Genomic DNA, 26,970 nt, shown 5'->3' with positions numbered 1-26,970 from the left:
TGCAGTGGTTCAAGAAGGCAGCTCACCACCACCTTTTTCAAGGGAAACTAGGGATGGGCAATAAATGCTGGCCTAGCCAGTGATGTCCTCATCCTGTGAATGAATAAAAATCAAGATAGCTGTTTCCCTTCTGCTGATGTCGCTTTGTTATTGGGAGGTTAATTAAAATGTTTTTATGTAACTCTTATTTTCTGTATACCTCAGATTTTAATTTACCGACAAGAATTAGAACTCTTTAGTGTTACTATTTCCTGTTATTTAATTTTAATGTTATCCCCAGATCTGATTGATTAATTGAACACTGGAATTACATGATAAATTATCAAATTGGGTTTAATTTTAATAATTATTTCATCAAGTCTTACTTTATAGTTGATTGTTTTATATTAAATTAAACACTTAACACTATACTCACCCCACATGACTACTTGACCTGTGGCATCACTTGGCAATTTTTTTCCTCCCATTTGGTGAACATTCTCAGATCACAGCCTGCTCCGATTCCATCCTCCTTTGTGCTGCTCTACTCCAACCCAAGCCTCCTTTATGCTGCTCTGCTCTGCTCTGATCCAAGCCTCCTTTATGCTGCTCTCTTCTGCTCCAATCCAAGTCTCCTTCATGCTGCTCTGCTCCACTCCAGTCCAAGTCTCCTTTATGCTGAACGATAATTTCACTTGTCTCAGCCTCAAAGGGAGAACCATTCACTTTAGCTACTCTGACTTTTTGTGCTCTTGTAAAAGCTCTTGCAACCTATATCAAGCTGCTACAGAAAAGCCAAATTTAACAACACTCTGTGTGTACCTATATAAGGACTGCAGCAGTTCAAGAAGGCCGCCACCACCTCAAGGACAATTGGGGACGGGCAATAAATGCTGGCATTGTCAGCAAACATTCCATGAACAAATAAAAAAATACTCTGCATCCAAATGTGAAGTCCAGCTTCCAGCTGCCTGTCATTTTAATTCATAGCCCTTCTCCCACTCTGACCTCTGTCCTCAGCCTCCTACATTTCCAACGAAGTTCACTATATATTTGAGGTACATCACCGTATTATTTGATTAGACACTTTCTCGCCTGACCAGCTGCATATTTTCAACTTTTCCTGTTTTTATTTCTATTTTCCAACATCAATAATTTTTAAATAGACGTTTTTAATTTGTTAATATGAACATATAATCTGTAAATTAATAATGTCTTAGTACTCTGTAGCAGAGAATTGGTTTTGTCTTGCGTGGACCTGTATGAGGCTTGGTGTGTGAGCTGATTCTTGAAGGGAGTGTATGAGTTGAGCTGCCCAAATATTTGCTGAGTCTTCCTGTTTCCAGAAGTCTAATATTGTTTTTTTTTCCACGCAGAACAATTGTTGGAATTCATGCATCAGCTCCCAGCTTTTGCTAACATGACAATGTCAGTCAGAAGAGAACTTTGTGCTGTAATGGTGTTTGCAGTGGTGGAGCGGGCAGGCACTATAGTACTCAATGATGGTGAAGAGGTGTGTATCTTCAAATCAGTTTGCTGAATTTTGATTTTGATGTAATAACTGGAAAGATGCAATGTTAAGTTTTAATTTGTGTACATAGATTTCCTTTCACAATATAATTTTGAAAATCCAGCCTGCTCCAATTAAACAACTTAATCAACTCTAGAAGTCCTGTTTGTCACTAAAACGATACACGTTGGTGATTTTGCTGAACTTGATGTGAGACTTCAGATTAGATTGAGTTAACTTTTGACAAATAGCATTATGGGAAATTGACTGAAGTTTTAAATGATTATGTGACCATTTGAATATATTTCCTTTCTAGCTTTCAAACAAAGCATACTTTTTCCTTTGTGCAACTAATTTCTGTGAATTTGATCACAGATTAATAAAACTTAGAACTATGGAACATGTTCTGAATGGAATAGAAAATGTTGAATTATTTTTGATGGAACAAAGCAGCTACAGGACTCAAATGAGCAGTTTCTAAATGCAATAGACGGGAACGGAAGCCTTTTGGTGATTATTTCAGGACAATTGTTTCTAAAGTTTTTCTTTTGGCTGCAGTAATTTCTGATTTAAAAGCTGCTTTTCTATTCTACAGAAGCAGCAAAAGAGTTGTTTTTCTGACATGCACACTAATTGTCATTGAGGAAATAGTTAAAATTTTTAATTTATTGAACCACTGGCTATTACAAATATTTTGCTGTGACAATGCAGATTCTGAAATAACAAAAGAAAATAAATTGAACATTATAGCATATTTCATCTTTACAATATCTACATATGTAAGATAACAAAAGTTGGATGCACATTACCCAAAGCACTTGATCAACAATTCTGAATTTTTTGCTGGGCTGATTGCTCCTCAACTTACTAATTTCAAAATTGTATGAACAAACAGACTGAACATTCAAAAGTCTTTAAAGAGTAAATTGAAGTAAAAGAATATGTTTTATGCTAACCCTGTTTCAAGGAATAGTATGCCTTGGCATTTTAATGGTAAGATTGCTAATGCTGCCAATAAAGTTCGAGTCAGAATGCAACTTTATTTTCAACAATACTACAACCCATTGGGACTAACACTTTGTAGCCAGATGGATTGAGCAGGTTACAGCTGGGAAAGATTCTACTCTGTTGGCAAACTGATAGGCACGATAGATTCAATCAATGTATATGTCACAAGCAGATCTAAATAAGATGCTGTTTATGTTGATTATTACATATAATGGAGGAACAAGCAGCCTGTCAGAGTGATGGTCAACCTGCTGCCAGACCCTTGTCAGTGTAGCTAGGAAATTAAATTTTAACGTTTGCATGAGCAATCTGGAGATCACATTTTGCTCTGCTTTCTCCCTTCTTGGCCTGCATAATATAATTAACAATCTGTTAGAGGTATCGTGGGCATTTCAATATGATAGAATTGCAGGGTATTTTGAAACACGGGCCATTCAGCCCAACAGGCCTATGCTGGGGTTTATAGGTTTGAGGCAAGTTGGTTTGGGTTTGAAAATGTTTTAATTTTAAATTCTGACCTTACCTAAATCCACCCCCCTTTGGGGGTTACAACTATCCCATTTTCTCAACGTCCCAACCTATCAAACCCCTTCATAATTTTAAAGCCCTCTATCAGGTCACCTCTCAAGCCTTCTTATTTTTGAAGATCCCTAGCCTGTTCAGTCTGTACTGATAGTTGTACCCTCTTAGTTCTGGCATTAGAATCTTTTTTACATTTACTGCTGTGCCTATATATTCTTTTTGTCATATGAAACCCAGAACTGTGTACAGTATTCAGTGTGGCCTAACCAAGGTTCTAAATATGTTTCATTTCAATATAGAGTGTGAGGTGGTACACTTTGCTAAGCAGTATGTTGTGGAATATCTAAAATATACTCGACACAGAGTCAACTGTAGGTAGATTCAAGCAGCAGTTCTTTATTTAGTACAAATATGCACTCATGGGAAATGCTTTCAGAATGCTCTAAAGGCAATTCAAAGTTACAAAGTTTCTGTTGGTTATCTATACTGTCTTTGGGATAACCCATCATTAACTCACAATGTTCTTGTACATCTACTTGTTACATCCTTAATTACAAATGAGTTTACAGCATAAACATGGAATGACCTAAGAGGGGTTCCATTTCGTGGGGCACTGGCAATCAGTATTGGAACAGGAGGGATCTGTACCGTTGGGACGGTCTCCACCTGAACCAATCTGGGACCAATGTTCTAGCGAAAAGGGTAAATAGGGTGATCAACAGGACTTTAAACTAGAAAGTGGGGGGTGGAGGGAAGGGTAAAATTCCAACAAGTATGACTAATGGGAAACAAAGCAGCAGGTTAGCGTGTGGGGGGGTGGATTCAACTTCATGGAAAATTATGAAAAAACTGAAAAGAGAGCCCAGGAGAGGCTATTAAAGTCCCCAGAACACAAAATAGGACAGAGTATTTGGAAAGGGCTAGGAATCTAACTTCAAGCACACAGAAAAAGGGATGACAGTGAGAAAGGGGACAGGAAATACAGGACTAAAGGTGTTGTATCTGAATGCACGCAGTATACGAAATAAGGTAAATTAACTTGTGGCGCAGATTGAAATTGGCAGGTATGATGTGGTGAGCATCGCGGAGACATGGCTGCAAGGGGATCAGGACTGGGAGCTAAATATCCAAGGATATACATCCTATCGAAAAGATAGGCAAGTTGGTGGAGGAGGTGGGGTTGCTTTGTTAGTAAGAAATGAAATTAAATCGATAGCAAGAAACGATGTAGGGTCAGATGATGTGTGGGTAGAGTTGAGGAACCGCAAAGGTAAAAGAACCATAATAGGAGTTATGTACAGGCTCCGAACAATAGTCAGGATGTGGGGCACAAGATACACCAGGAGATAGAAAAGGCGTATAAGAAAGGCAAGGTTACAGTGATCATGGGGGATTTCAATATGTAGGTCGACTGGGAAAATCAGGTTGGTAGTGGATCCCAAGAAAAGGAATTTGTGGAATGTCTACAAGATGGCTTTTTGGAGCAGCTTGTGGTGGAGCCCACTAGGGAACAGGCAATTCTAGATTTAGTAATGTATAATGAGGCAGATTTGATAAGGGAGCTTAAGGTGAAGGAACCCTTAGGAGGAAATGACCATAATATGATAGAATTTACCCTGCAATTTGAGAGGAAAAAGCTGGAATCAGATGTAACAGTATTACAGTTGAATAAAGGCTACTACAGAGGCATGAGGGAGGAGCTGGCCAGAATTGACTGGGAGATGAGCCTAGCAGGAAAGGCAGTGGAACAGCAATGGCAGGAGTTTCTGGGAGTAATTTGGAAGACACAGCAAAAATTCATCCCTAGGAAGAAGAAGCATACTAAAGGGAGGACGAGGCAACCATGGCTGAGAAAGGAAGTCAGGGACAGCATAAAAGCTAAAGAGAAAGCATACAATGCGGCGAAGAGCAGTGAGAAACCAGAGGATTGGGAAGCCTACAAAGACCAACAGAGGACAACTAAAAAAGAAATAAGGAGGGAGAAGATTAAATATGAGGGTAAACTAGCCAGTAATATAAAAGAAGATTGCAAGAGTTTTTTTAGATATATAAAGGGTAAAAGAGAAGCAAAAGTGGACATTGGGCTGCTGGAAAATGATGCTGGAGAAGTAGTAGTGGGAACAAAGAAATGGCGGAGGAACTGAATAGGTACTTTGCGTCAGTCTTCACGGTGGAAGACACAACATCCCCAAAGTTCAAGAGAGTTGGGGGCAGAGGTGAGTATGGTGGCCATTGCCAAGAAGAAGGTGCTAGGAAAACTGAAAGGTATGAGGGTGGATAAATCACCTGGTCCAGATGGATTACACCCCAGAGTTCTGAAGGAGATAGCTGAAGAGATAGTGGAGGCATTAGTGGTGATCTTTCAGGAATCACTGGAGTCAGGGCGGGTCCCAGAGGATTGGAAAATCGCTAATGTAACCCCCGTTTAAGAAGGGAATGAGGCAAATGACGGGAAATAACAGGCCGATTAGCTTGACCTCGGTCATTGGTAAGATTTTAGAATCCATTATTAAGGATGAGATTTCAGGATACTTGGAAATGCATGATGAAATAGGGCAAAAGTCAGCGTGGTTTCATCAAGGGGAGGTCATGCCTGACAAATCTGTTAGAATTCTTTGAGGCGGTAACAAGAGCCAATGGATGTTATCTTGGACTTCCAGAAGGCTTTTGACAAGATGCCGCACAGGAGGCTGCTCAGTAAGATAAGAGCCCATGGTGTTAGAGGCAAGGTACTAGCATGGATAGAAGATTGGCTGTCTGGCAGGAGGCAGAGAGTGGGGATAAGGGGGGTCCTCCTCAGGATGGCGGCCGGTGACTAGTGGAGTTCCTCAGGGGTCAGTGTTGGGACCACAACTTTTCACTTTATACATTAATGATCTAGATGAAGGAACTGAGGGCATCCTGGCTAAGTTTGCAGATGATACAAAGATAGGTGGAGGGACAGGTAGTATTGAGGAGGCAGGGAGGCTGCAGAAGGATCTGGACAGGTTAGGAGAATGGGCAAAGAAGTGGCAGATGGAATACAACGTGGGGAAGTGTGAGGTCATGCACTTTGGTAGGAAGAATAGAGGCATAGACTATTTTCTAAATGGGGAGAGAATTCAGAAATCTGGAGTGCAAAGGGACTTGGGAGTCCTAGTCCAGGATTCTCTTAAGGTTAACTTGCAGGTTGAGTCGGTAGTTAGGAAGGCAAATGCAATGTTGGCATTTATTTTGAGAGGACTAGAATATAAAAGCAGGGATGTGCTGCTGAGGCTTTATAAGGCTCTGGTCAGACCACATTTAGAATATTGTGAGCAATTTTGGGCCCTGTATCTCAGGAAGGATGTGCTGGCCCTGGAGACAGTCCAGAGGAGGTTCACGAGAACGATCCCAGGAATGAAAGGCTTAGCATATGAGGAACGTTTGAGGACTCTGGGTCTATACTCAATGGAGTTTAGAAGGATGAGGGGGGGATCTGATTGAAACTTACAGAATACTGAAAGGCCTGGATAGAATGGACATGGGGAAGATGTTTCCATTAGTAGGAGAGACTAGAACCCAAGGGCACAGCCTGAGAGTAAAGGGAAGACCTTATAGAACAGAGATGAGGAGAAACTTGTTTAGCCAGAGAGTGGTGAATCTATGGAATTCATTGCCACAGAAGGCTGTGGAGGCCAGGTCATTGAGTGCATTTAAGACCAAGCTAGATAAGTTCTTGATTGGTAAGGGGATCAAAGGTTACGGGGAGAATGGGGTTGAGAAACTTATCAGCCATGATTGAATGGCGGAGCAGACTCGATGGGCCGAATGGCCTAAATTCTGCTCCTATGTCTTATGGTCTTACCTTCGTAGTTCCAGAGGAACTTGTAAAACAATCATGGAATGACCTGACCTTTAGCACAAACAATGTTCACAATTCATTCCAAAACATAAACTTTGCTTATCTATCCTGATATTTTGCTGCTGTGCCTAGTCATCTGTATATCTTGACCCTGGGGTCAAGCTATCAGTTTATTACAGTATAACTTATAGACTATTCATCAACTTATTTTATTCTGACCCAAAGGTCACATTCCTTTAGCTTTACCATGGACTGATCCATAGGCTAGTCATTAACTTCTGGGCCTGGCGAAAAGGTCATGTTTATTCTAGTTTTTTTTTAAACTGCAAGCACTTTTTGTAAAACTTATATCTGCAACTTGGCCAAGCCTGGGTAATCCCATGATGCATCCTGATATGCCTCTTCAAGGAATAAAGAGGCCACCTACTCATTTGAAAATAAAATTTTCAAGTGGAAAAGGTTCACAATTCATTAAAAGTAGATACGCATGTAAAACATAAAATTGCAAAACAAAGTACATTTCTGGTGGAATAGAATTATAAAGGAATGAAGTAGGAGCTTGCAATAAACCTTCTTGGACTTTAATTTGTCAGTGTCCCCAGTTAGAACTTTTTTGCATTTATTGTCACCGTCTGGTTTCTAGTCGAGCTAGTTTTTTATTCAGCTAAGTAATTTTCTATTAATAGGGCATGCTATAACCATTTCAAGTCTCTCATAATCAATTTTTTCCTGGAAAATTCAAATAAATTATACCTAATAGATCATGTTCATCCATTTGCTATATCTCCACAATGAATTCCAGCAGACCCAAGGCTAATTGATTTTTATGAATTGTATATGGAATAGTGAAAATTTTGATTAAATGAGTGCAGCAGAATGACATCATAATTGTTAGTTTTTAAGTATGCTGTGGCCAACTGCACTGTAAGGTACATGAAAATCCAGCTTCACTGAAACTCAGTTTCAGTTTCACCAGGGCCACTCAGCCCCTGACCTCATTACAACTTTCGTTGAAACATGGACAAAAGGGCTGAACTCTAGGTGAGGTGAAGTGAGAATAATTGCCCTTAACAACAAGGCAGCATTTTGACCGAGTGTGGCATCAAGGAAACTTAGCAAAACTAAAGTTAATGGTAATCAGAGGGAAATCTCTCCACAGGGTGGAGTCATTCCATCACAAAGGAAGATAGTTATGGTTGTTGGAGACCAATCATCTCAGTCCCGAGACAGTGCTGCAGGAGTTCCTCAGGGTAGTGTCCTATGCCCAACCATCATCAACTGTTTCATCAATGACCTTTCCTACACCATAAGGGCAGAAGTGAGGATATTGGTGGATGATTGCACAATGTTCAGCACCATTCATGACTCCTCAGATACTGAAATAATTCATGTCAGCAAGACCGGACAATGTTCATGCTTGGGCTGATAAGTGGCAAGTAACAATTGCACTACACAAGTGCCAGACAATGACCATCCACAACAAGGGAGAATCTAACCATCTCCTCTTGACATTCAATGGCATTACCATGGCTAATTACCCCACTATCAACATCAATGGAAGTTTCCATTGACCAGAATCTGAACTGGAGCAGCAACTGTGGCTATAAGAGCAGGTCAGAGGCTGGGAATTCTGTGGAGAGTAACTCACCTCCTAACTCCCCAAAGCTTGTCCAACACAAGACACAAGTCAGGAGTGTGATGGAATACTCTCCACTTGCCTGAGTGATTGCAGCTTCAACAACACTCAAGATGCTTGACACCATCCAGGACAAAGCAACCTGCTTGATTGGCACCCCTCTACCACAATAAGCATCACTCCCTCCGCCACCACACACAGTGGCAGCAGTGTGTAACTTGTAGAAGATGCACTGCAGCAACTCACTAAGGCTCCTTGGACAGCACTTTCCAAGCCCACGATTTCTACCATCTAGAAGGACAAGGGCAGCAAATGCACGGGAACACCACCACTTGCAAGTTCCCCTCCAAGTCACACACCATCCTGACTTGGAACTGTGCTGCTGTTCTTTCACTGTCACTGGCTCAAAATACTTGAACTCCCTTCCTAACAGCATTGTGAGTGCTCCTGGAACACATGGACTGCAGCAATTCAGAAAGGCAGCACCTTCCCAAGGGCAGTTAGGGATGGGCAATAAACACTGACCTAGTCAGCAATGCCCACATCCCATGAACGAATATAGAAACAATACAACTTGCTTTTACATAGAAAAACATCCCTTGGTGCTTCACTTAAGGCATTAGCAGGCAAACATTTATGCTGAGACAAAAGGTGATGTTAGGAGGGATGACCAAAAGTTTGGTCAGAAAACTGAGTTCTAAGGAGGGCCTTAAAGCAGATGTAGAGGCAAGGTAATTTGAGGTCAATTCCTGAATTTGGAGTTAGGTGGCTGAATGCATCCAGCGAGAAGTACCAACTGCCAGTCAGAAGAATTAAGAGTTCAGTGAGGCCTGGGGGTGGTGGGTGTTGGGGGGCTGGCGGAGGGGGCTGGGGTGGGGGGGGGGCGGGTGGTGTGGCAGGAGGTGACTGAGGATTATAGGGCTAGAGATTAATGGGGACGCTGAACAGTGTGACCTGTTTGAGATGATGACCGGATGGGGCTGGTGGATGGAATAGGTAGCGATGGTATGGGAGTTTGTGACACAAGCTCAAGACAACAACAACTTCAGCTTTCCAAATGTTTAACTGAAGGAAGTTAAAGTTAATTTAAGGCTGGATATTAAACAGACAGCCTGACAACAGCACTAGTGAGAAAAAATGAGAACCACACATAGTGAATTATTTGAATTGTATCACATTGACAAAGAGAGTGACATAATGATGGCTTCTCTTCCACAGTTGTAGTGCATTATAAAATAATCAATATGATTGAATAAAGAACAATAAAACAGGTAAAAGTGTCTTATCCTGTATTGCCACTAAATATCGCTCATCTGATGGGCTGAATCATTGCAAGTGAATTGTTCACAAAATTGTTTGGTAGAAGTGTATCCACTTGATTGTTGACCATTTTGTTTGGTGATACATTTTAAATCGGAAGATTTACCTGCTTCATTGATTGAAGACAAGTGATGCTAGCAGTACAAATTTACAATGCCTAGTTAACCAAATTTTATCTTCCCTTTAAAGGAATATTGTTCAGTTAGCAGCAAGCATAAAGAATGCATTGAACCAACAATTTTGAATGATTTAATACGTTCTCAGACAATTTCACTTGTTACAGATCCTTTTGCCAATTATTTTAATAATAGCATTATATATGACAGTATAATATTCTGTAACAACAAAATTTAACCATCTACCCTTGGCATTCAATGGCCATAACATTGTTGAATCCCCCACTATCAACATTCTGGGGGTTACCATTAACTGGACCAGCCACATAAATACTGTGGTTACAAGAGCAAGTCAGAGGCTTGGAATTCTGAGGCGAGTAGCTCACTTCTTGACCCCCAAAGCATGTTTACCATCTGAAAGGCCCAAGACAGGAGCATGATGGAATACTCTCCGCTTGCCTGAATGAGTACAGCTCCAACAACACTCCAGAAACTCAACACCAGCCAGTACAAAGCAGTCCACTTAGTTGGTGCTCCATCCACCACCTTAAACATTCACTGCCTCCACCACCAATGCACAGTGGCAGCATTTAGAAGATGCATTACAGCAACTCACCAAGGCTCCTTGGACAGCACTTTCCAAACCCATGACCTTTGCTTCCGAGAAGGACAAAGACAGCAGATACATGGAAACACCACTACCTGCAAGTTCCCCTCCAATCTGAGTACCATCCTTACTTGGAACTATATCACCATTCCTTCACTCACTGAATCAAAACCCTGGAACTCCTTTTAACCATACTCTGGGTGTACATACACCACATGGACTGCAGTAGTTCGAGAAGGTGGCTCACCACCACCTATTCAAGGGCAATTAAGGATGGGCAATAAATGCTGGAATAGCCAGAGATGCCATTATCCTGTGAACAAATAAATTTAAAAATAATTGATTTAAAAAAAGTCAAATTGAAAACATTTTTTGTCCCCTTGTCTTTTTTTAATATGTTCGTGGGATGCAGACATCACTGGCCAAATTAGCAATTTTTGCCCATCCCTAATTGTCCTTGAGATGGTGGTGATGAGCAGCCTTCTTGAACCACGGCAGTCCATGTCATAGAATGATAGAGCCATTTTTGGAAGAGAGGGAGGCCATTCGGCCCATCAAGTCTGTTTGTTAGATTTTGACCCAGCAACAATGAACAAAAGGCAATAAATTTCCAAGTCAGGATGGTGTATGTCCTGGAGGGAACTAGTAGGTGCTAGTGTTCCCATGCATTCGTTGCCCTTGTTCTTCCAGGAGGTAGAGGTTGGAGATTTGAAAGGTGCTGTCAAGGAAGCCTTAGTGAGTTGCTACAGTGCATCTTGTACATGGTAACACTGCAGCCAAAGTGGTGGTGGAGGGAGTGAATGTTTAAAGTGGCAGATGGGATGCCAATCACGTTGGCTTCTTTGCCCTGGATGGTATCAAGACTCGAGCATTGTTGGAGCTGTGCACATCCAGGCAAGTGGGGAGTATTCCATCACACACTCGACTTATGCCTTGTCGATGGTGAACAGGCTTTTGAAGTCAGAAGGTAAGTTACTCACCACAGAATTCCCAGCCTTTGACATGCTCTTGTAGCCACAATATTTATATAGCTGGTCCAGTTAAGTTTCTGTTGTTATGATATTTCAGGTGGTACTTGTCTGGCTGACAAAATCCCAAAGGGAAACTTGGCCAAGCTATCGCAACGATTTGTAATTTGTATTTTTATTACGAGAAGGTATGTGCACTGAAATCAGAAGTAAAGTGTCCACTACCACTTTTGGAGATTTTAAATATTGAATGAAAACATTTATTAACAAAAGAAAAGAAAGCTTAAACATACAAAATTACAGTTACATGGTCAAATTTAGTCTTACAACATTCCCTAAGAGATTTCTACTTTGCTAGACTCCCAAAATAAACACCCTTTCCAGGCAACAGTCCAAATAGATTCTTAATCTATAAAACATCCAGTAATATTAGCACAAGGCACCCATTGTTGCTATAAGGGAGGTATTTCACAGGGCTTCCCTCTCCCTCTCACTCAACAATGGAATTCCATAACTTTCAACAAAACTTTGCTTTCTGAACGAGTAAGCATTTCTCTGGGGTGACTCGAAGCTGATACTTCACAGTTCACTCTTCAAGATCTAACATGGCCACTCCTCATACAGCTTTCAGTCTTTCCTTAAATATATTTTCTCCCTGTTTATTCATTAAATCCAGTATTTTAAACTTTTCCCAGAATATAAAAATCTTTCTTGTTTCCATCTTGTCTTTGCTTTTGGGTCAATAAAGATATGATATCCCCACCACTTGTTTACCTGTGAGCTCCTGCAAGATACAAACATTTTCCATGTCACCTTCTAATTCCCTTTTGAAATTCAGACAGCATCTCAATATACCTATAAATGCAAATGTTAGCTCGTCCATTTCCATTTCAAAATGCCTGTTTTTGCACCTAACCTCTTTGATGATTTAAATCTTGCAGTCTGGTTATCTTCAGTTTAATTAAATTAGTCACACAATCAGACACACACACACATACACACACACAACCCCCACAAGCCTGCTTCCATATCCCACAGTAATATTAGGAAAAGAATGAAATCTCCTTCACACTTGGCAGTGTTCAACCCAGGATTCAGCAATGGTAACGCCCAAGCCTGAATGCTGTCCTGGACTGCTTCATTTTTTGAGGAGTTGCAAATGGTGATGAACATTGTGCAATCATCAGCAAACATTTCTATTTCTAACCTTTATGAAGGAGGGAAGAACATTGAAGTAGCTGAAGATGTTGGGGTTAGGGCACGGCCCTGAGATGTAGCAATGTCCTGGGGCTGAGATGATTGACCTCCTCCAATCGCAAACATCTCCCTTGTACTAGGTGTGGTTCCAACCATTAGAGAGGTTTCCACTGGCTTCCCATTGGCTTCAAATTTTCTAAGGCTCCTTGATGCCACACTTGGTCGAATGCTACCTAGATGTCAAGAGAAGTCACTCTTAGCTCGCCCCTTTAATTCACCCTTTTGTTCATGTTTGGACCAATGCTTTAATGATGTCTGGAGCCAATTGCAACTGGAATTTTCCTCTGTTGTGGTTTGGGGTGTGCATGGGGTACTGGTATCTCTGTGGTCAGGGGCATTTCTCTTGTACTTTTTTCCACCTGGTAAGTATTCCTGTGCACAATTGTAAAAAAAATCCTTGCTTACCATTTCACATGTATCCTGATGACACCCACCTCTACCTCACTACCACCATTCTTGACCTCTCCATTGTCTATAATCTGTCACACTGGCTGTCTGACATCCAGTACTGAATGTGGAGCAATTTGCTCCAACTAAATATTGGAGGACCAAAATCATTGTCTTCGATACCTCCTACAAACACATATTTCCTTACCACCTATGGGAGAAAACGGTGACATAGCAGTAATGGCACTGAAATAGTAATCCAGATGCTCAGGCTATTGCTCTGGGGCCACAGGTTCAAGTTCCCCCAAGGCAGCTGGTGGAAGTTAAAATCAATTAATTAATCTAGAATTAAAGCTAGTCTCACTCATTGTCACCATGAAAGCGCCATTAATTCTCATAAAAACCCATCTGGTTCACTAATGTCCTTTAGGGGAAGTAATCTGTCATCTGGACTACATGTTACTCCAGAACCTCAGCAACGTGGTTGTCTTTTAACTGCCCTCAAAGGGCAATTAGGGATGGACATCAAATGCTGCCATTGCTTGGGATGCCCACGCCCCATGAAAGAATAAAATAATTCCATCTCCATCATGTCAAACTGTTTGCAACTTCAGTGTCTTATTGAACTCAGCTGAAATTCAGACCACATGTCTCCGGGAAGAGAAATTTCCACTGTTTGATGAATTTCTGGCATTAGCTTCTCAAAAATCCACCATTTCACATATATGTTCCCACCTTCAGGGCTAGTCCACTGTAGGTTGTTTTAAAAAATATCAAACTCTGCTGTCAGTCAGTGAGACTGGGAACTGACTGCAGAACCTGATTGGAGAAGCAGCGAGTGTGGGAGAGACTAAATCTGTGAGGAGCTGCTATCTCAATCACAAGTTCTCTCTCTCCCATGCTGGCTGCTCCAGCTTCCTCCTGCTGTCGCTCCACCAGAGACAGAATCTCTAATTGGGTGAACAGCAAGGCCAGGAGGGAGGGAATCTATGATTAGAAGAGATGGAGCAGTTACCCTGGCTGGTCCCTCTGCTGCCATCCCGGAGACTTTCAGCTGCACCATCACCAGTCATTTGACTGTATGAGCAGCCTTTAACTTTTATACCCCTTTGATTTTTCATTCTTATCTGGGCCTGGACCTTGTGATTCCCTTTGTCTACATATATCAGGACTTCATTAGCAAAAAGCATGAGCATGAAAATGCATCCATTTGTTTTATAGCACAGTGCATGGCACATTACCCAATCAACATTTGAATCTTTTGTTTGAAGTGTGTTTTTTACCAAGGTTAAAAAAAGCATCTTATAAGTAAATAAAAGAAAACTTTTTCACACCTGTTAGAAGGATCTCAAAGTGGATCACATATAATGGGTTACTTTTAAAATGCACTGACTGTTACATAGGCAAAGTTTAATAAAATGTTTGAGCGATGTATATTTGCTAGGATCCTGGTAGAACCACAGTTGTTCTTTGTATAGTGCCATGGGATTCTTAACAAGCACTGGAACAAGGGATAGCAAATGGCGCTTCAGTTGAATGTTTTTGCTGGTGCCTCTGACAATGCAGAACTCCCTCTGCCACACTAGAACTTGAAGTAGAGCACAAATTCTTTCTATAGCGTTTTAACATGCAGTTACTAATCAAGAGTTGGGATTGTTTCCATTTAAACTAGGCTGACAACACACCTATATACCACATTTTAATACTGTTTATGTCGTTATGTAAGTTGACCTGTGAAGCCTCAAAGCATCGGCTGATATGCCAAGTATAATGGTGAACCACTGACATGGGCGTGGGTGGTTGCCATCTCTGTCACTTGCCATGCAGGCTCTGCTCTGTGTGGGCGTGTCTTAAACTCCTGCACATCTCCACAACACACCCGTATCACCTGCTTGATCCCTTGCACCCAGTTATAATGTACCAGTAATTAAAACATCCACTTGTGAGGTGAAAAATTGAGGTTGACTGCTAAGGCGAGTATAACACATCATAGCTGAATAGAGGGGTCAATTTGTGCACTGAGTGTATGCAAACACATTTTTGGGGCCGAAAAATTGGGGCTCACCTTATACGTCACAATCTATTGTATATTTCTTAAAGAAGTCAAAAATTGTTTGCCTACAGTCATTTCAGTTAACTGTAAACCCTAAGGCTTTTGTTTTAATGCCATTTAATGGGCATTAAGTACAGAGTAAAGAGGTTATATTGAACTTGTGTAAGACACTAGTTAGGCCTCATCTTCAGTACTGCGTTCAATTCTTGAGGAAGGATGTGAAGGCACTGGAGAGAGTACAGAGGAGATTCACAAGAATGATTCTAGGGATAAAGAACTGTAGTTATGAGGATAGATTGGAGAGGTTGGGACTCTTTTCCTTGGAGAAAAGCAGGCTGAGAGGGGACTGAAAAGAGGTATTCAAAATCCTGAGGGGTATGGACAGAGTAAATAGTGAGAAACTGTTCCCACTAAGAGACAATTGAGAATTAGAGAACACAGATTCAAAATAATTGACAAAAAGAGTAAATATGATGTGAGAATTTTTGTTTTCACCCAGAGAGTGGTTTGGAGTCTGGAACAAACTTCCTCAAAGGATGGTGGAGCGAGGTTTGATCGAGGTATTCAAAAGCTAATTGGATTGCTACCTGAAAAGAAAATAATATGCACAGTTATGGGGATAAGGCAATGGAGTGGGACTAGGTGGAATGCTCCTTCAGAGAGCCAGCGCAGACTTGATGAGCCAAATGGCCGCCTCCTGTACTGTAAAGATTCTGTGATTTTTCAACTAGTGTGGTTTCAATAGATGGTGTTTAGTCACTGAAAATGTCATTAATCCACTGCTGGGGGAACAAATAATTCAGTCTGCATGGCATAAGACACACTTTTTGTGAAACAAACTAAATTTTCAGTAGAAAGAATTAATGTTCATAATAAAATTATAATATTAAAAAAATGAATTATCTGAAATGTATTTTATTTGGTTTTGTTAGTAGAATTTATTGGTAATGGATAAAGGAAAAACTGCGGATGCTGGTAATGGAAATGTTTTTGATGCTTTAATTTCTTTTGTTCTAGCTTGATTCTTGGTCAGTCATTTTAAATGGTTCTGTAGAAGTCACATATCCTGATGGAAGGCTCGAAATCCTGTGCATGGGCAATAGTTTTGGGGTGTCTCCTACTTTGGAGAAAGAATACATGAAGGGAGTGATGAAAACTAAGGCTGATGACTGCCAGGTAATTAAGCTTATTTGCAGTATTATATGTGTTTTTCATTTTAAAAGCTAGTTGGAGTTTTAAGTTCTGGATAAAATATTAAAGTAAAATTTTGAATTAATATTCGATGCAACAGCATGTTCACAACTGACTGGAAAATATTTCACTGTTGCCTACAGTAATTTCCATTTATAAGCCCAAAGATTTTTTGTAGTAACATTTTCAACTAATGCTGTTTCAATAGATCTTGTGTTTAGCTACTGACTATGTAATTAATCCTACTTTGGGAAGAAATTAATTCAGTTTGAATTGTATTAGACTTTTTTGGTGAAATAAATTCAATTTTCAGTAGAAAAAAACAATAATAAAATTGTGATGTAAAATAATTAATTAAATGAAATGTATTTTATTTGTTCTTAATGAGAATAATTGTAAGCCTGAAAGACATTTCCATACTTCACCATAAAATCAAGTAGTTTTCTCTTTATAGAGATTCTGTTACTCTTATTAACCTGTAATTCTGTGTCTAATTTAAGGAACTCGCATTTAAAACATCACAGCCTTTCAATGCCTTCGCCTCTCACTACTCATAAACAAGGAACACATGTGTATTTTATTTTTAAGGGCATTATGTTAAAAGAACAATTTCTACTTGCAAAATATTATGGATAGGACACGTTGACCATATTGGATATCTAGAGATTTTACGAGAACTCACTTGAATGATACCATAACGTTGTATTTTCAACCTTTCCCAAATAATTCCGTGCCGTTTTTGGGGAGCTGAACCACCTTTTTTTGTAAAGTTAGAAAATTGAAACGAATTCTTCACAGAATCTCACAGTGCAAAAGAAGCCCTTCGGCCCATCGAGTCTGCACCGACACAAGAGAAACACCTGACCTATCTACCTAATCTCATTTACCAGCACTTGGCCCATGGCCTTGAATGTTATGACATGCCAAGTGCTCATCCAGGTACTTTTTAAAGGATGTGAGGCAACCCGCCTCCACCACCCTCCCAGGCAGTGCATTCCAGGCCGTCACCATCCTCTGGGTAAAAAAAGTTTTTCCTCACATCCCCCCAAACCTCCTGCCCCTCACCTTGAACTTGTGCCCCCTTGTGACTGACCCTTCAACTAAGGGGAACAGCTGCTCCCTATCCATCCTGTCCATGCCCCTCATAATCTTGTACACCTCGATCAGTTCGCCGCTCTTCTCTGTTCCAACAAAAACAACCCAAGTCTATCCAACCTCTCTTCATAACTTAAGTGTTTCATCCCAGGCAACATCCTGGTGAATCTCTGCACCCCCTCCAGTGCAACCACATCCTTCCTATAATGTGGCGACCAAAACTGCACACAGTACTTCAGCTGTGGCCTCACCAAGGTTCTATACAACTCCAACATGACCTCCCAATTTTGTAATCCAAGCCTCGATTGATAAAGGCAAGTGCCCCATATGCCTTTTTTCACCACCCCACTAACATGCCCCTCCGCCTTCAGAGACCTATGGATACACACACCAAGGTCCCTTTATTCCTCAGAACTTCCTAGTGTCATGCTGTTCATTGAATACTTCCTTGTCAAATTACTCCTTCCACAGTGTATCACTTTACACTTTTCAGGGTTAAATTCCATTTGTCACTTATCTGCCCATTTGACCATCCCGTCTATATCTTCCTGTAGCCCAAGACACTCAACCTCACTTTTAACCACCTGGCCAATCTTTGTGTCATCCGCAAATTTACTAATCCTACCCCCCCACATAGTCATCTATGTTGTTTATATAAATGATGAATAGTAGGGGACCCAGCACAGATCCCTGTGGTACGCCACTGGACACTGGCTTCCAGTCACTAAAGCAGCCTTCTGTCATCACCGTCTGTCTCCTACAACCAAGCCAATTTTGAATCCATCTTATCAAATTACCCTGCATCCCATGTGCATTTGCCTTCTTTATAAGTCTCCCATGTGGGACCTTGTCAAAGGCTTTACTGAAATCCATATAAACTACATCAGCTGCACTACCCTCATCTACACACCTGGTCACCTCCTCAAAAAATTCAATCGAATTTGTTAGGCATGACCTCCCTCTGACAAAGCCATGCTGACTGTCCCTGATCAAACCTTGCCCCTCCGAGTGGAGCTAGATTCTCTCCTTCAGAATTTTCTCCAATTGTTTCCCTACCACTGAACTGAGACTCACTGGCCTGTAGTTCCCTGGCTTATCTCTACAACCCTTCTTAATTAGCGGAACCACATTAGCTGTTCTCCAGTCCTCTGCCACCTCCCCCATGGCCAGAGAGGAATTAAAAATTTGGGTCAGAGCCCCTGCGATCTCCTCCCTTGCATCCCTTAGCAGTCTGGGACACACATCATCCGGACCTGGAGATTTGTCCACTTTTAAGCCTGCCAACACCTTGACAGCCCTTATAGCAATTTGCTCAAGAACCTCGCAGAGTCTCTCCATGAGTTCGATACCTTCATCCTCGTTCTCTTGGGTGAAGACGGATGTGAAATATTCGTTCAAGACCCTACTGATGTCCTCTGGCTCCACCCATAGATTACCCACTTGGTCTCTAATGGGCCCTACTCTTTCCCTGGTTATCCTCTTCCCATTAATATGCTTATAGAATATCTTGGGGTTTTCCCTACTTTTACCAGCCAGAGCTTTCTCATATCCCCTCTTTGCTCTCCTAATTGCTTTCTTAAGCTCCACCCTGCACTTTCTGTACTCCACTAACGCCTCCACTGATTTGCTTCCCTTGTGTCTGCTAAAAGCCTCTCTTTTCCTTCTCATCGTATCCTGACTATCTCTGGCCATCCATGGTTTTAAGGGCTTGTTACTCCTTCCTATCTCTCTAGAGGGAACGTGTTGAGCCTGTACCCACCCCATTTTTGAATGCCCCCCACTGCTCCTCTGTAGATTTCCCCACAAGTAGCTGTTCCCAGTCTCCCTGCCTTATTATACTAAAATCCGCTCTCCCCCAATCCAAAACGTTTTTTTGCAACTTGTCTATTTCTTCGTCCATAACAAGCTTAAATTGTACCATGTTGTGGTCGCTATCACTAAAATGGCCACCCACCACCACCTCAGCCACCTGTCCAGCTTCATTCCCCCGAATTAGGTCCAGCACTGAGGCGTCTCTTGTTGGACCCTCTACATATTGACCAAAAAAGTTCTCTCGTACACATTTCAAGAAATCCACTCCATCCAAGCCCTTAACACTATGTCTATCCCAATTAATGTTGGGAAAGCTGAAATCACCTAATATAATTACCATTTTGTTATTGTTTTTACACACCTCCACAAATTGTGCACATATTTGCTCCTCAATTTCCTACTTGGGGGTCTATAATAAACACCTAACAATGTGGCTGCCCCTTTTTTTATTGCTAAACTCTACCCACAAGCTTCATTCGATGCCCCCTCCAAGATATCATCTCTCCTTACTGCAGTGACTGACTCCTTAACTAATAATGCAATGTTTCCTCCTCTTTTACCCCCTCCCCTGTCTCGCCTGAAGAGTCTATATCCTGGAATGTTGAGCTGCCAATCCTGCCCCTCCCTCAACCACGTTTCACTGTATCACAATTCTGACTTGATTGTTTTACTGTATTATGATGTGTCCCTATTCTGCTAACATTCTGTGTCCCCTCCCCCTGCCGAATTAGTTTAAACTCCTCCCAACAGCACTAGCAAACCCGCCCACAAGGATGTTAGTCCCGCTCTGGTTCAGATGTAGACTGTCCCGCTTGTACAGGTCCCACCTTCCCCAGAAATGGTCCCAGTGATCCAGGAATCTAAAACCCTCCCTCCTGCAGCAACTCTTAAGCCACGTATTCATCTGCGCCATTCTCCTATTTCTGATCTCGCTAGCACGTGGCACTGGGAGTAACCAGAGATTACAACCCAAGAGGTCCTGCTTTTTAGTCTACTGCTTAACTCCCTGAATTCTTTATGCAAGACCTCATCCCTCTTCCTACCTATGTCATTGGTACCAACATGTACCATGACCTCTGCCTTATCACCTTCCCCCTTCAGGATGCCCTGCAGCTGTTCAGTGACATCCCGGACCCTGGCACTAGGGAGGCAACACACCATCCTGGAGTCACGTTGATGGCCACAGTAGCGCCTATCTGTTCCCCTGACTATAGAATCCCCTATTACTATTGCTCTTCCTCTCTTCCTCCCCTCCTGCTTATGGCGCCAGAAGCTTGGCTCTGTCCGCACGCCCTGGCGGAACCAGCGCCCTCAGCCTCCAAAATGGAATACCGATTTGCAAGTGGGACCCCAGGGGTTTCCTGAACTACCTGCCTGTTTCTCTTGGACTGCCTGGTGGTCACCCATTCCCTTCCTTCCTCAAGTCCCTTCAGCTGCGGTGTGACCACCCCTCTAAATGAGCTATCCATGATGCTCTCAGATTCGTGGATGCTCCATAGGGTTCCCAGCCGCCGTTCCAGCTCTGAAACCCGAGCTTCCAGGAGCTGCAGCTGGACACACTTGCTGCACGCATGCTGGTCCCGGGCACTGGAAATGTTCCTGGCTTCTCACGAGCACACCACGACTTTGAGCTCTTCTGCCATGACTTATATCTTTAAATTAAACCTTTTAAATCAATTATTCTAGGGCCCTTCTTTCCTGATCCTAGTTACTACAGATTGTACAAACTATAAACCACAAAAAGACCTTAAACTAGAAGCAATAAAAGTAATAAATACTTACCCGACCTTACCCACTACTTACCAGTCATTCCTTTCCCTTGTAGCCTCCACTGCTGCCGCAGGGCAAGACCACTCTCTGAAGATTTAAGAAGTTGGATAGCAAAGACAAAATGCACCAAATTCCCACTGTGCACCAAATTGCCAACACCCACACTCACTCTGGCTGTGTCTCATTCAGAATGAGTGACATGAGTCATAAAATTGAATTTTTTGTTATTTGATTCAAATGTGGTGCTTGAAAGGAGAGTATAACAGAAAGTAGTTACAGTTCTCCAAACTGAATGAGTTATAGCTTAAACTACCATTTAGCCTGTCTACGTAAGTATAAATACCATTTGCAAATATGCCTAATACTGGAACATTTTCTGTGCCCCTTGGCAGTTTGTGTGCATAGCCCAGCAGGACTATTGTCGAATCCTAAACCAGGTAGAAAAGAATATGCAGAAAGTAGAGGAGGAGGGAGAGATTGTTATGGTAAAAGAACACCGAGAGTTGGATCGCACTGGAACCCGGAAAGGGCATATTGTCATAAAGGTAAATATTACCATAAAAGGTAGTAAAGGAATATTTAAACATATTAAATACAAACAATGGTTTAAAACCTGGTGCTCATCATGTATTTTTTGTGCTAATTATGCAACTCTAGTTCCGGTGGATGTAACTTTATTAATGCACTATTCTCCACCACTTTGTTAGGGAACAGCTGAGCGGTTAACAATGCACCTGGTGGAAGAACATTCAGTGGTGGATCCCACATATATAGAAGATTTTCTTTTAACCTACAGGACCTTCTTATCAAGCCCAATGGAAGTTGGGAAGAAATTGCTGGAGTGGTTTAATGACCCAAGTCTCAGGGACAAGGTTAGCCAAAATTAAAAATGCAGGACTTGACTTTTAATTTGGTAATAATTCAGTACCTAACAAATAATTTGTTTTAATTGATTAATCTTTCCCCTCACCAACTGTTAATAAAAAGGAAAATGAAGACTTTTCACAACCATCAGACACCTCAAAGCGCTTTACAGCCAATGAAGTACTTTTTGAAATGTCGTTACTGTTTTAATGTAAGAAATGTAGTAGCTACTTTGCAATACACAAACAGCAATGTAATAATAACCAGATAATCTGCTTTTTGTGATATAGATTGAGGGATATATATTTGCCAGAACACCAGGGATAACTGCCCTGCTTCTTTGAAATAGTGTCATGGGGTCTTTTACATGCACCTATGCAGATAGATGAGGCCTTGGTTTAACATCTCATTCAAAAGACACCTCCAGCAGTGCAATTCTCCCTCACTGGAGTGTCAGCCTTGATTTTTGTGTTCAAGCCCTGGAGTGAGACTTAAACCTGGAACCTTGCGATTCAGAGGCAAGTGTCCTACCAACTGAGCCAGAGCAAAAATCCAATAGGTGTCTTTGAATTACTAAACATAGATGCACAGATATTGGAACAAAATGGTTCATTTATAATTATGTTTATTGATAGTATGTGCCGGATATTGTTTGGCAGGGAAGAAATCTACATTGCTGTTTATTTGACTTGAGCTAATTTTAATTTGTCATGAGGTATAGTCTGCATATATGTAACTTTTTATCACTCCTGTGTAATATTGGTGGTGATCAATTAATTTTATCAGTCACTTGGCAGCCATTTTCAAGAGTTATGCAAACCTGGTCTTGACTATCATGCATGTTTCTTGTCATTGTTGAAAAAGTTGTAAAGCAGGATGGACACATAGTGATAATGTTACTTGGCTAGTAATCCGGAGGCCTGAATTAATGCTGTAGAGATATGAGTTTGGATCTCACCATGGGAGTTGGGGGAAATTTAAATTTAATTAACAAATCTGGAATAAAATGCCAGTCTCTGTAATAATGATCATGAAGCTACTGGCTTGTTATAAAAACTAGGCTGGTTCATTGATGCCCTTCAGGGGAGGAAATCTACTAACCTTGCTGAGTTTGGCCTACATGTGACTCCAGATTTTTGGCCTACACTGATGTAGTTGACTCTTATTGCCAGTGGTAATTAGCGATGGGCAATAAATGGTGGTTTTGCCAACTACACTCTCATCCCAAGACATGCTCTGCATAATGTTTTTTAAAAATCATCAGAAGTAATTCCATCCTTTCTGAAGGTCATGTTGAATTATACACCATTCACATGGCAGAGCATTGTGAAATTCTAAAATAGTTTATAAGCATCAGCGGATATTGAAGCACATAGCTATTCCACAACTAAACTGAAGTGGATTGAGAATTTCTAAGACCATCTGTTGTTACAATTCCCATTATTTGAAGTTTATACAATATACATTAACCAATAAAGAATATACTTTCAAATAATCTCATCTTTCTGCCATCTACCATTGTAAATTGAATTACAGCTTCCTTCGTAAGACCCTAACATCAATCTAAATGATTTCACTAAACTTCAAACTAAATTAAGAGTAGGAATAAGCGGCTTTATAAATAAAGCAATCAAGCTTTATCTGCGTATTTTTATTTCTCTAAACTTAAGCATAGTCAGTGTAGTCAGCACATGTTGCATGCATCAAATATTTGTTACATTCAGGATACAGAAACAAACTGAACTTCTTTATCTTCTCACCGTCTTTCTGTGAGCAGAGGTGCTTTTAATTGTTTTAAAACTAGGCTGTAGTGTGTTTTCCCAAACCCTCAGTTTGTGTGGTCCAATTTTGTAAGTAACTCACAGGAGGTGGGGTGTTGGGGAGCAGATGTTCGCAACCTCACACACACGTGCACACATGTACAGTAAGGGTGGTAGAAAAGATGGAGTTTTACAACTATGGATAACAACAGTAAAAGAATCATAGAAACGAATATCAGTTCACATGATTTCCAAAGTCCAGAAAGTCAGAATCCAGAGGGGGATTTCTTCGTGGAGAGGTTCCAATTCTGGTGGTTTCCTGGCTGAGGACAGCAACACAAAATTACTTTCAAGTGGAGGGCAATGCAGCAAGATGAGATTGATATTCAGAGACTTGTTCTGCTTGTCAGGCAGTGGCCAGTGACTTCCAGATAAACAGGCTTCAGGGAGCTAAGATTTATTGCCAGCTGTTTGGTCAGCTGAGAGTCCTGCTGTTCTTCTCAGTTTATAGGTAAATCAGCAGACTAGTCTGCTTCTGAGTTCTCAACCATATAAAGAGATTTCAAAATTGTCACTCAAATCATGTGACGACCTCCCTCCACAACGATTCCATAAAGGGATGTTTATCTCATGCCTGGACCTGGCTTTAGTCTTATGGCTTATAATGTCCCAGTCATTAGCCTCTGAAGGATTGATGGATATCCATTGTTATGATGGACCCCATGTCCTCCACTAGAGGTAAGCTTATCAAGGTGCAAATGACGTTCATTTCCCTTCAAAGGTTCCTTTTTGAAATGACCTTGACAGCCTCAAGTGTGAGATGGGGCTATTAGCACCACTTCAGGAATAATGAGTTTCGATGTCTGTAAATTTCCTGGTTTTGAGATTATAATGTTTTCTTACAATGGGGTGTGAGACTCCACAGGGATGAGTGTGGAACTCTTTTGTCCTTACAACTGCTGTTGGAGATTTCCAGAACAGATGGCCAATCTTGAGTCTTGTGATCTGTAGTAGCCATCTTTTGCTTCAGTAAAAGTCCATTTTAAAATAAGCAAAAAAGAATTAAGTTTGATGTGCACAGTTTATTTCTTTCATGTCTTATTGACATGTCACAAGCAATGCAAAATAAACTACTCTGAACATTTTCCAGGTTACACGGGTAGTATTACTGTGGGTAAACAATCACTTCAATGATTTTGAAGGGAATTCTGCAATGACCACATTTCTAGAAGAATTTGAAAATAATTTGGAACGAGAGGTGAGTTATCTCATTTAAAGTAAATAACTTGATGACTTTTAAAACCCTCTCTTAAACTTTTAAAAACAATTGAAGTTGAATTTCAGTTTTTAATTTATGTTTTCTCATTTTGTGTAGAAAATGGGCGGTCACCTTAGACTGTTGAACATCGCTTGTGCAGCTAAGGCCAAGCGGCGGCTAATAACTCTAATGAAGCCATCACGAGAAGCCCCTTTGCCATTTATCCTTTTGGGAGGCACTGAGAAAGGTTTTGGGATCTTCATAGACAGCGTAGAACCTTGTAGTAAAGCTACTGAAACTGGGTTGAAACGTGGTGATCAGGTTTGTCTTTCTTTCTCTTTAAGTAATTTTTATGGAATAAAATGATACCAGCAAAAGTATCAAAAATATATACATATGTCTGCACAGGACCTTAGTGACAAAGTTTCACACCTCGTTTCTACTAAGAGTTTCTCAGACCTTGTTGTTTGGAGCTCTCTCCTTTTCAAGTGCAAAATTAAATATTTTATTGATGAAGCAGAGTTACTCAATGAATTAATGATCCAAATTATGCATCAGATTATAAGAAATCTGTAGCAGCCCATTGGTACCCAAGAAAATTTTACTAAACCTACTGTGTTTCTACTAACTGAGCATGTAATTTGAAATATCTTGTTCCTTATTATCATTTTCTTCACTTGCATTCTGTTGTGCCCATCTAATAATGCAACTTCCGAGCTCCAGGGCACTATGTCAGGGGAGTACCCCAAAGATACACTGGGGAATCCCCCACTCCAGAGGTTCCTAGATAAGGATTGCACGTCAATTACCCGGGGAGTTCAGACTTCCAATGGGCAATTGCCCTGCACTGGGAGTTATCGAGAATGTTATTTAAATCACAAACTTCAGATGGTTTCTGCTGTTCCATCAATAGTTACCCACAAAAAGTTAGAAGAAAAAAACCACCCCTAGCGTCCGGGTAACTGTTGTACTGGCCCATCCCAGCCCCACCATGGGACACTCCCGCCCCCTCACATTCTGCAACCCCCCCCCCCCCCCCCCGCCTCACTGGGACACCCCGACTCCCCCGATCCCCACCTTCTGCATCCTCCCTCACCACCAATGGGACTCCTTGCCCCCCTGACCGCCACCTTCTGCACTCCCTGCCCACTCCGACACCCATGAAACTTCCCCACCCTCTACAGTGCCCACTCCCCCTGACCCCTACAGGACTCTCCCACCCTCTTCCCTCCTCCAAACTCCACAGGACTCCCTGACTACCACGGGACTACCCCCCCCAACCCCAGCCCCCATTCGACTACCAATTTCCCACCCCCACTCACCCAAGCCAGACCCAACCCCTTCCCCCACCCCCAAACCCTACCTACCCACTTATATTATACACTTACCTTCTCCTGGCTTATCAGAGACCTTTGCACTTGGCTAGACTTTTAAACGTACCTGGTTTTCAGCAACTAGTGCCCTAAGAAAGGGGGCATAGCTTATTTACCTACAACTGAGCTGCCCTCGACCGTAGGCCCAGGGAACGAGCTGCACTACACAGATCTCGCCCAGCTTGAGTCATAAGGTCAGGCCAGATACGATTACCTGGATTTTCAGGTAAGTCATTTCGAGTGGAGTAGAAATCTGGCTCAGTTACCACTCCATCAGAAGTCATAGCTCATTGTTTCTCAGAATAGGCATTCAGGACCAAGATGAGGAGAGTTTGAAGGTGTGATAAGGTGACTGTGCTTATCAAATATATATTTCCATATCAGAAAGGTGTCAACATCGGACTATAGGCTCCTGTGCACCATGCAACTTCACTTTAAAGGTGATTTACAAAAACGTAAATATCTTAGAGGATACAAATGATCGAAGATCTGGAAAATTTTGGGACAGCTACTTGTTTGCTGACATTGACAAAGAGTGGGAGATTTGAAAAAGAAATGATGAGACCTACTTCCTCAAGTGAAGATTGATTTTCATCTTGACAACTTGTCTATGCACCAATTCACAGTAATATGGCAGAGAGGGCCAGAGATCTGTTTGCTG

The 26,970-nt window shown here is 41.4% G+C and overlaps 1 protein-coding gene across 1 annotated transcript in view; it reads left to right on the top strand.

Moving 5' to 3' along the window:
- Nucleotides 1-26,970, top strand: part of rapgef2b (Rap guanine nucleotide exchange factor 2b) — a 552,839-nt gene that overhangs the window by 411,396 nt on the left and 114,473 nt on the right. The window contains exons 9-14 of the mRNA XM_041188696.1: nucleotides 1,356-1,492; nucleotides 16,204-16,362; nucleotides 21,447-21,599; nucleotides 21,762-21,926; nucleotides 24,829-24,936; nucleotides 25,054-25,257. Of these exons, the coding sequence (XP_041044630.1) occupies nucleotides 1,356-1,492; nucleotides 16,204-16,362; nucleotides 21,447-21,599; nucleotides 21,762-21,926; nucleotides 24,829-24,936; nucleotides 25,054-25,257 (926 nt within the window). The remainder of the gene's footprint in view (nucleotides 1-1,355; nucleotides 1,493-16,203; nucleotides 16,363-21,446; nucleotides 21,600-21,761; nucleotides 21,927-24,828; nucleotides 24,937-25,053; nucleotides 25,258-26,970) is intronic.

This window comes from Carcharodon carcharias, chromosome 1 (assembly GCF_017639515.1).
Source record: "Carcharodon carcharias isolate sCarCar2 chromosome 1, sCarCar2.pri, whole genome shotgun sequence".
In the NCBI taxonomy this organism is placed as follows: domain Eukaryota; kingdom Metazoa; phylum Chordata; class Chondrichthyes; order Lamniformes; family Lamnidae; genus Carcharodon; species Carcharodon carcharias.
Note: the sequence above shows the minus strand (reverse complement) of the source record. Positions and strands in the feature narration are given on the sequence as shown.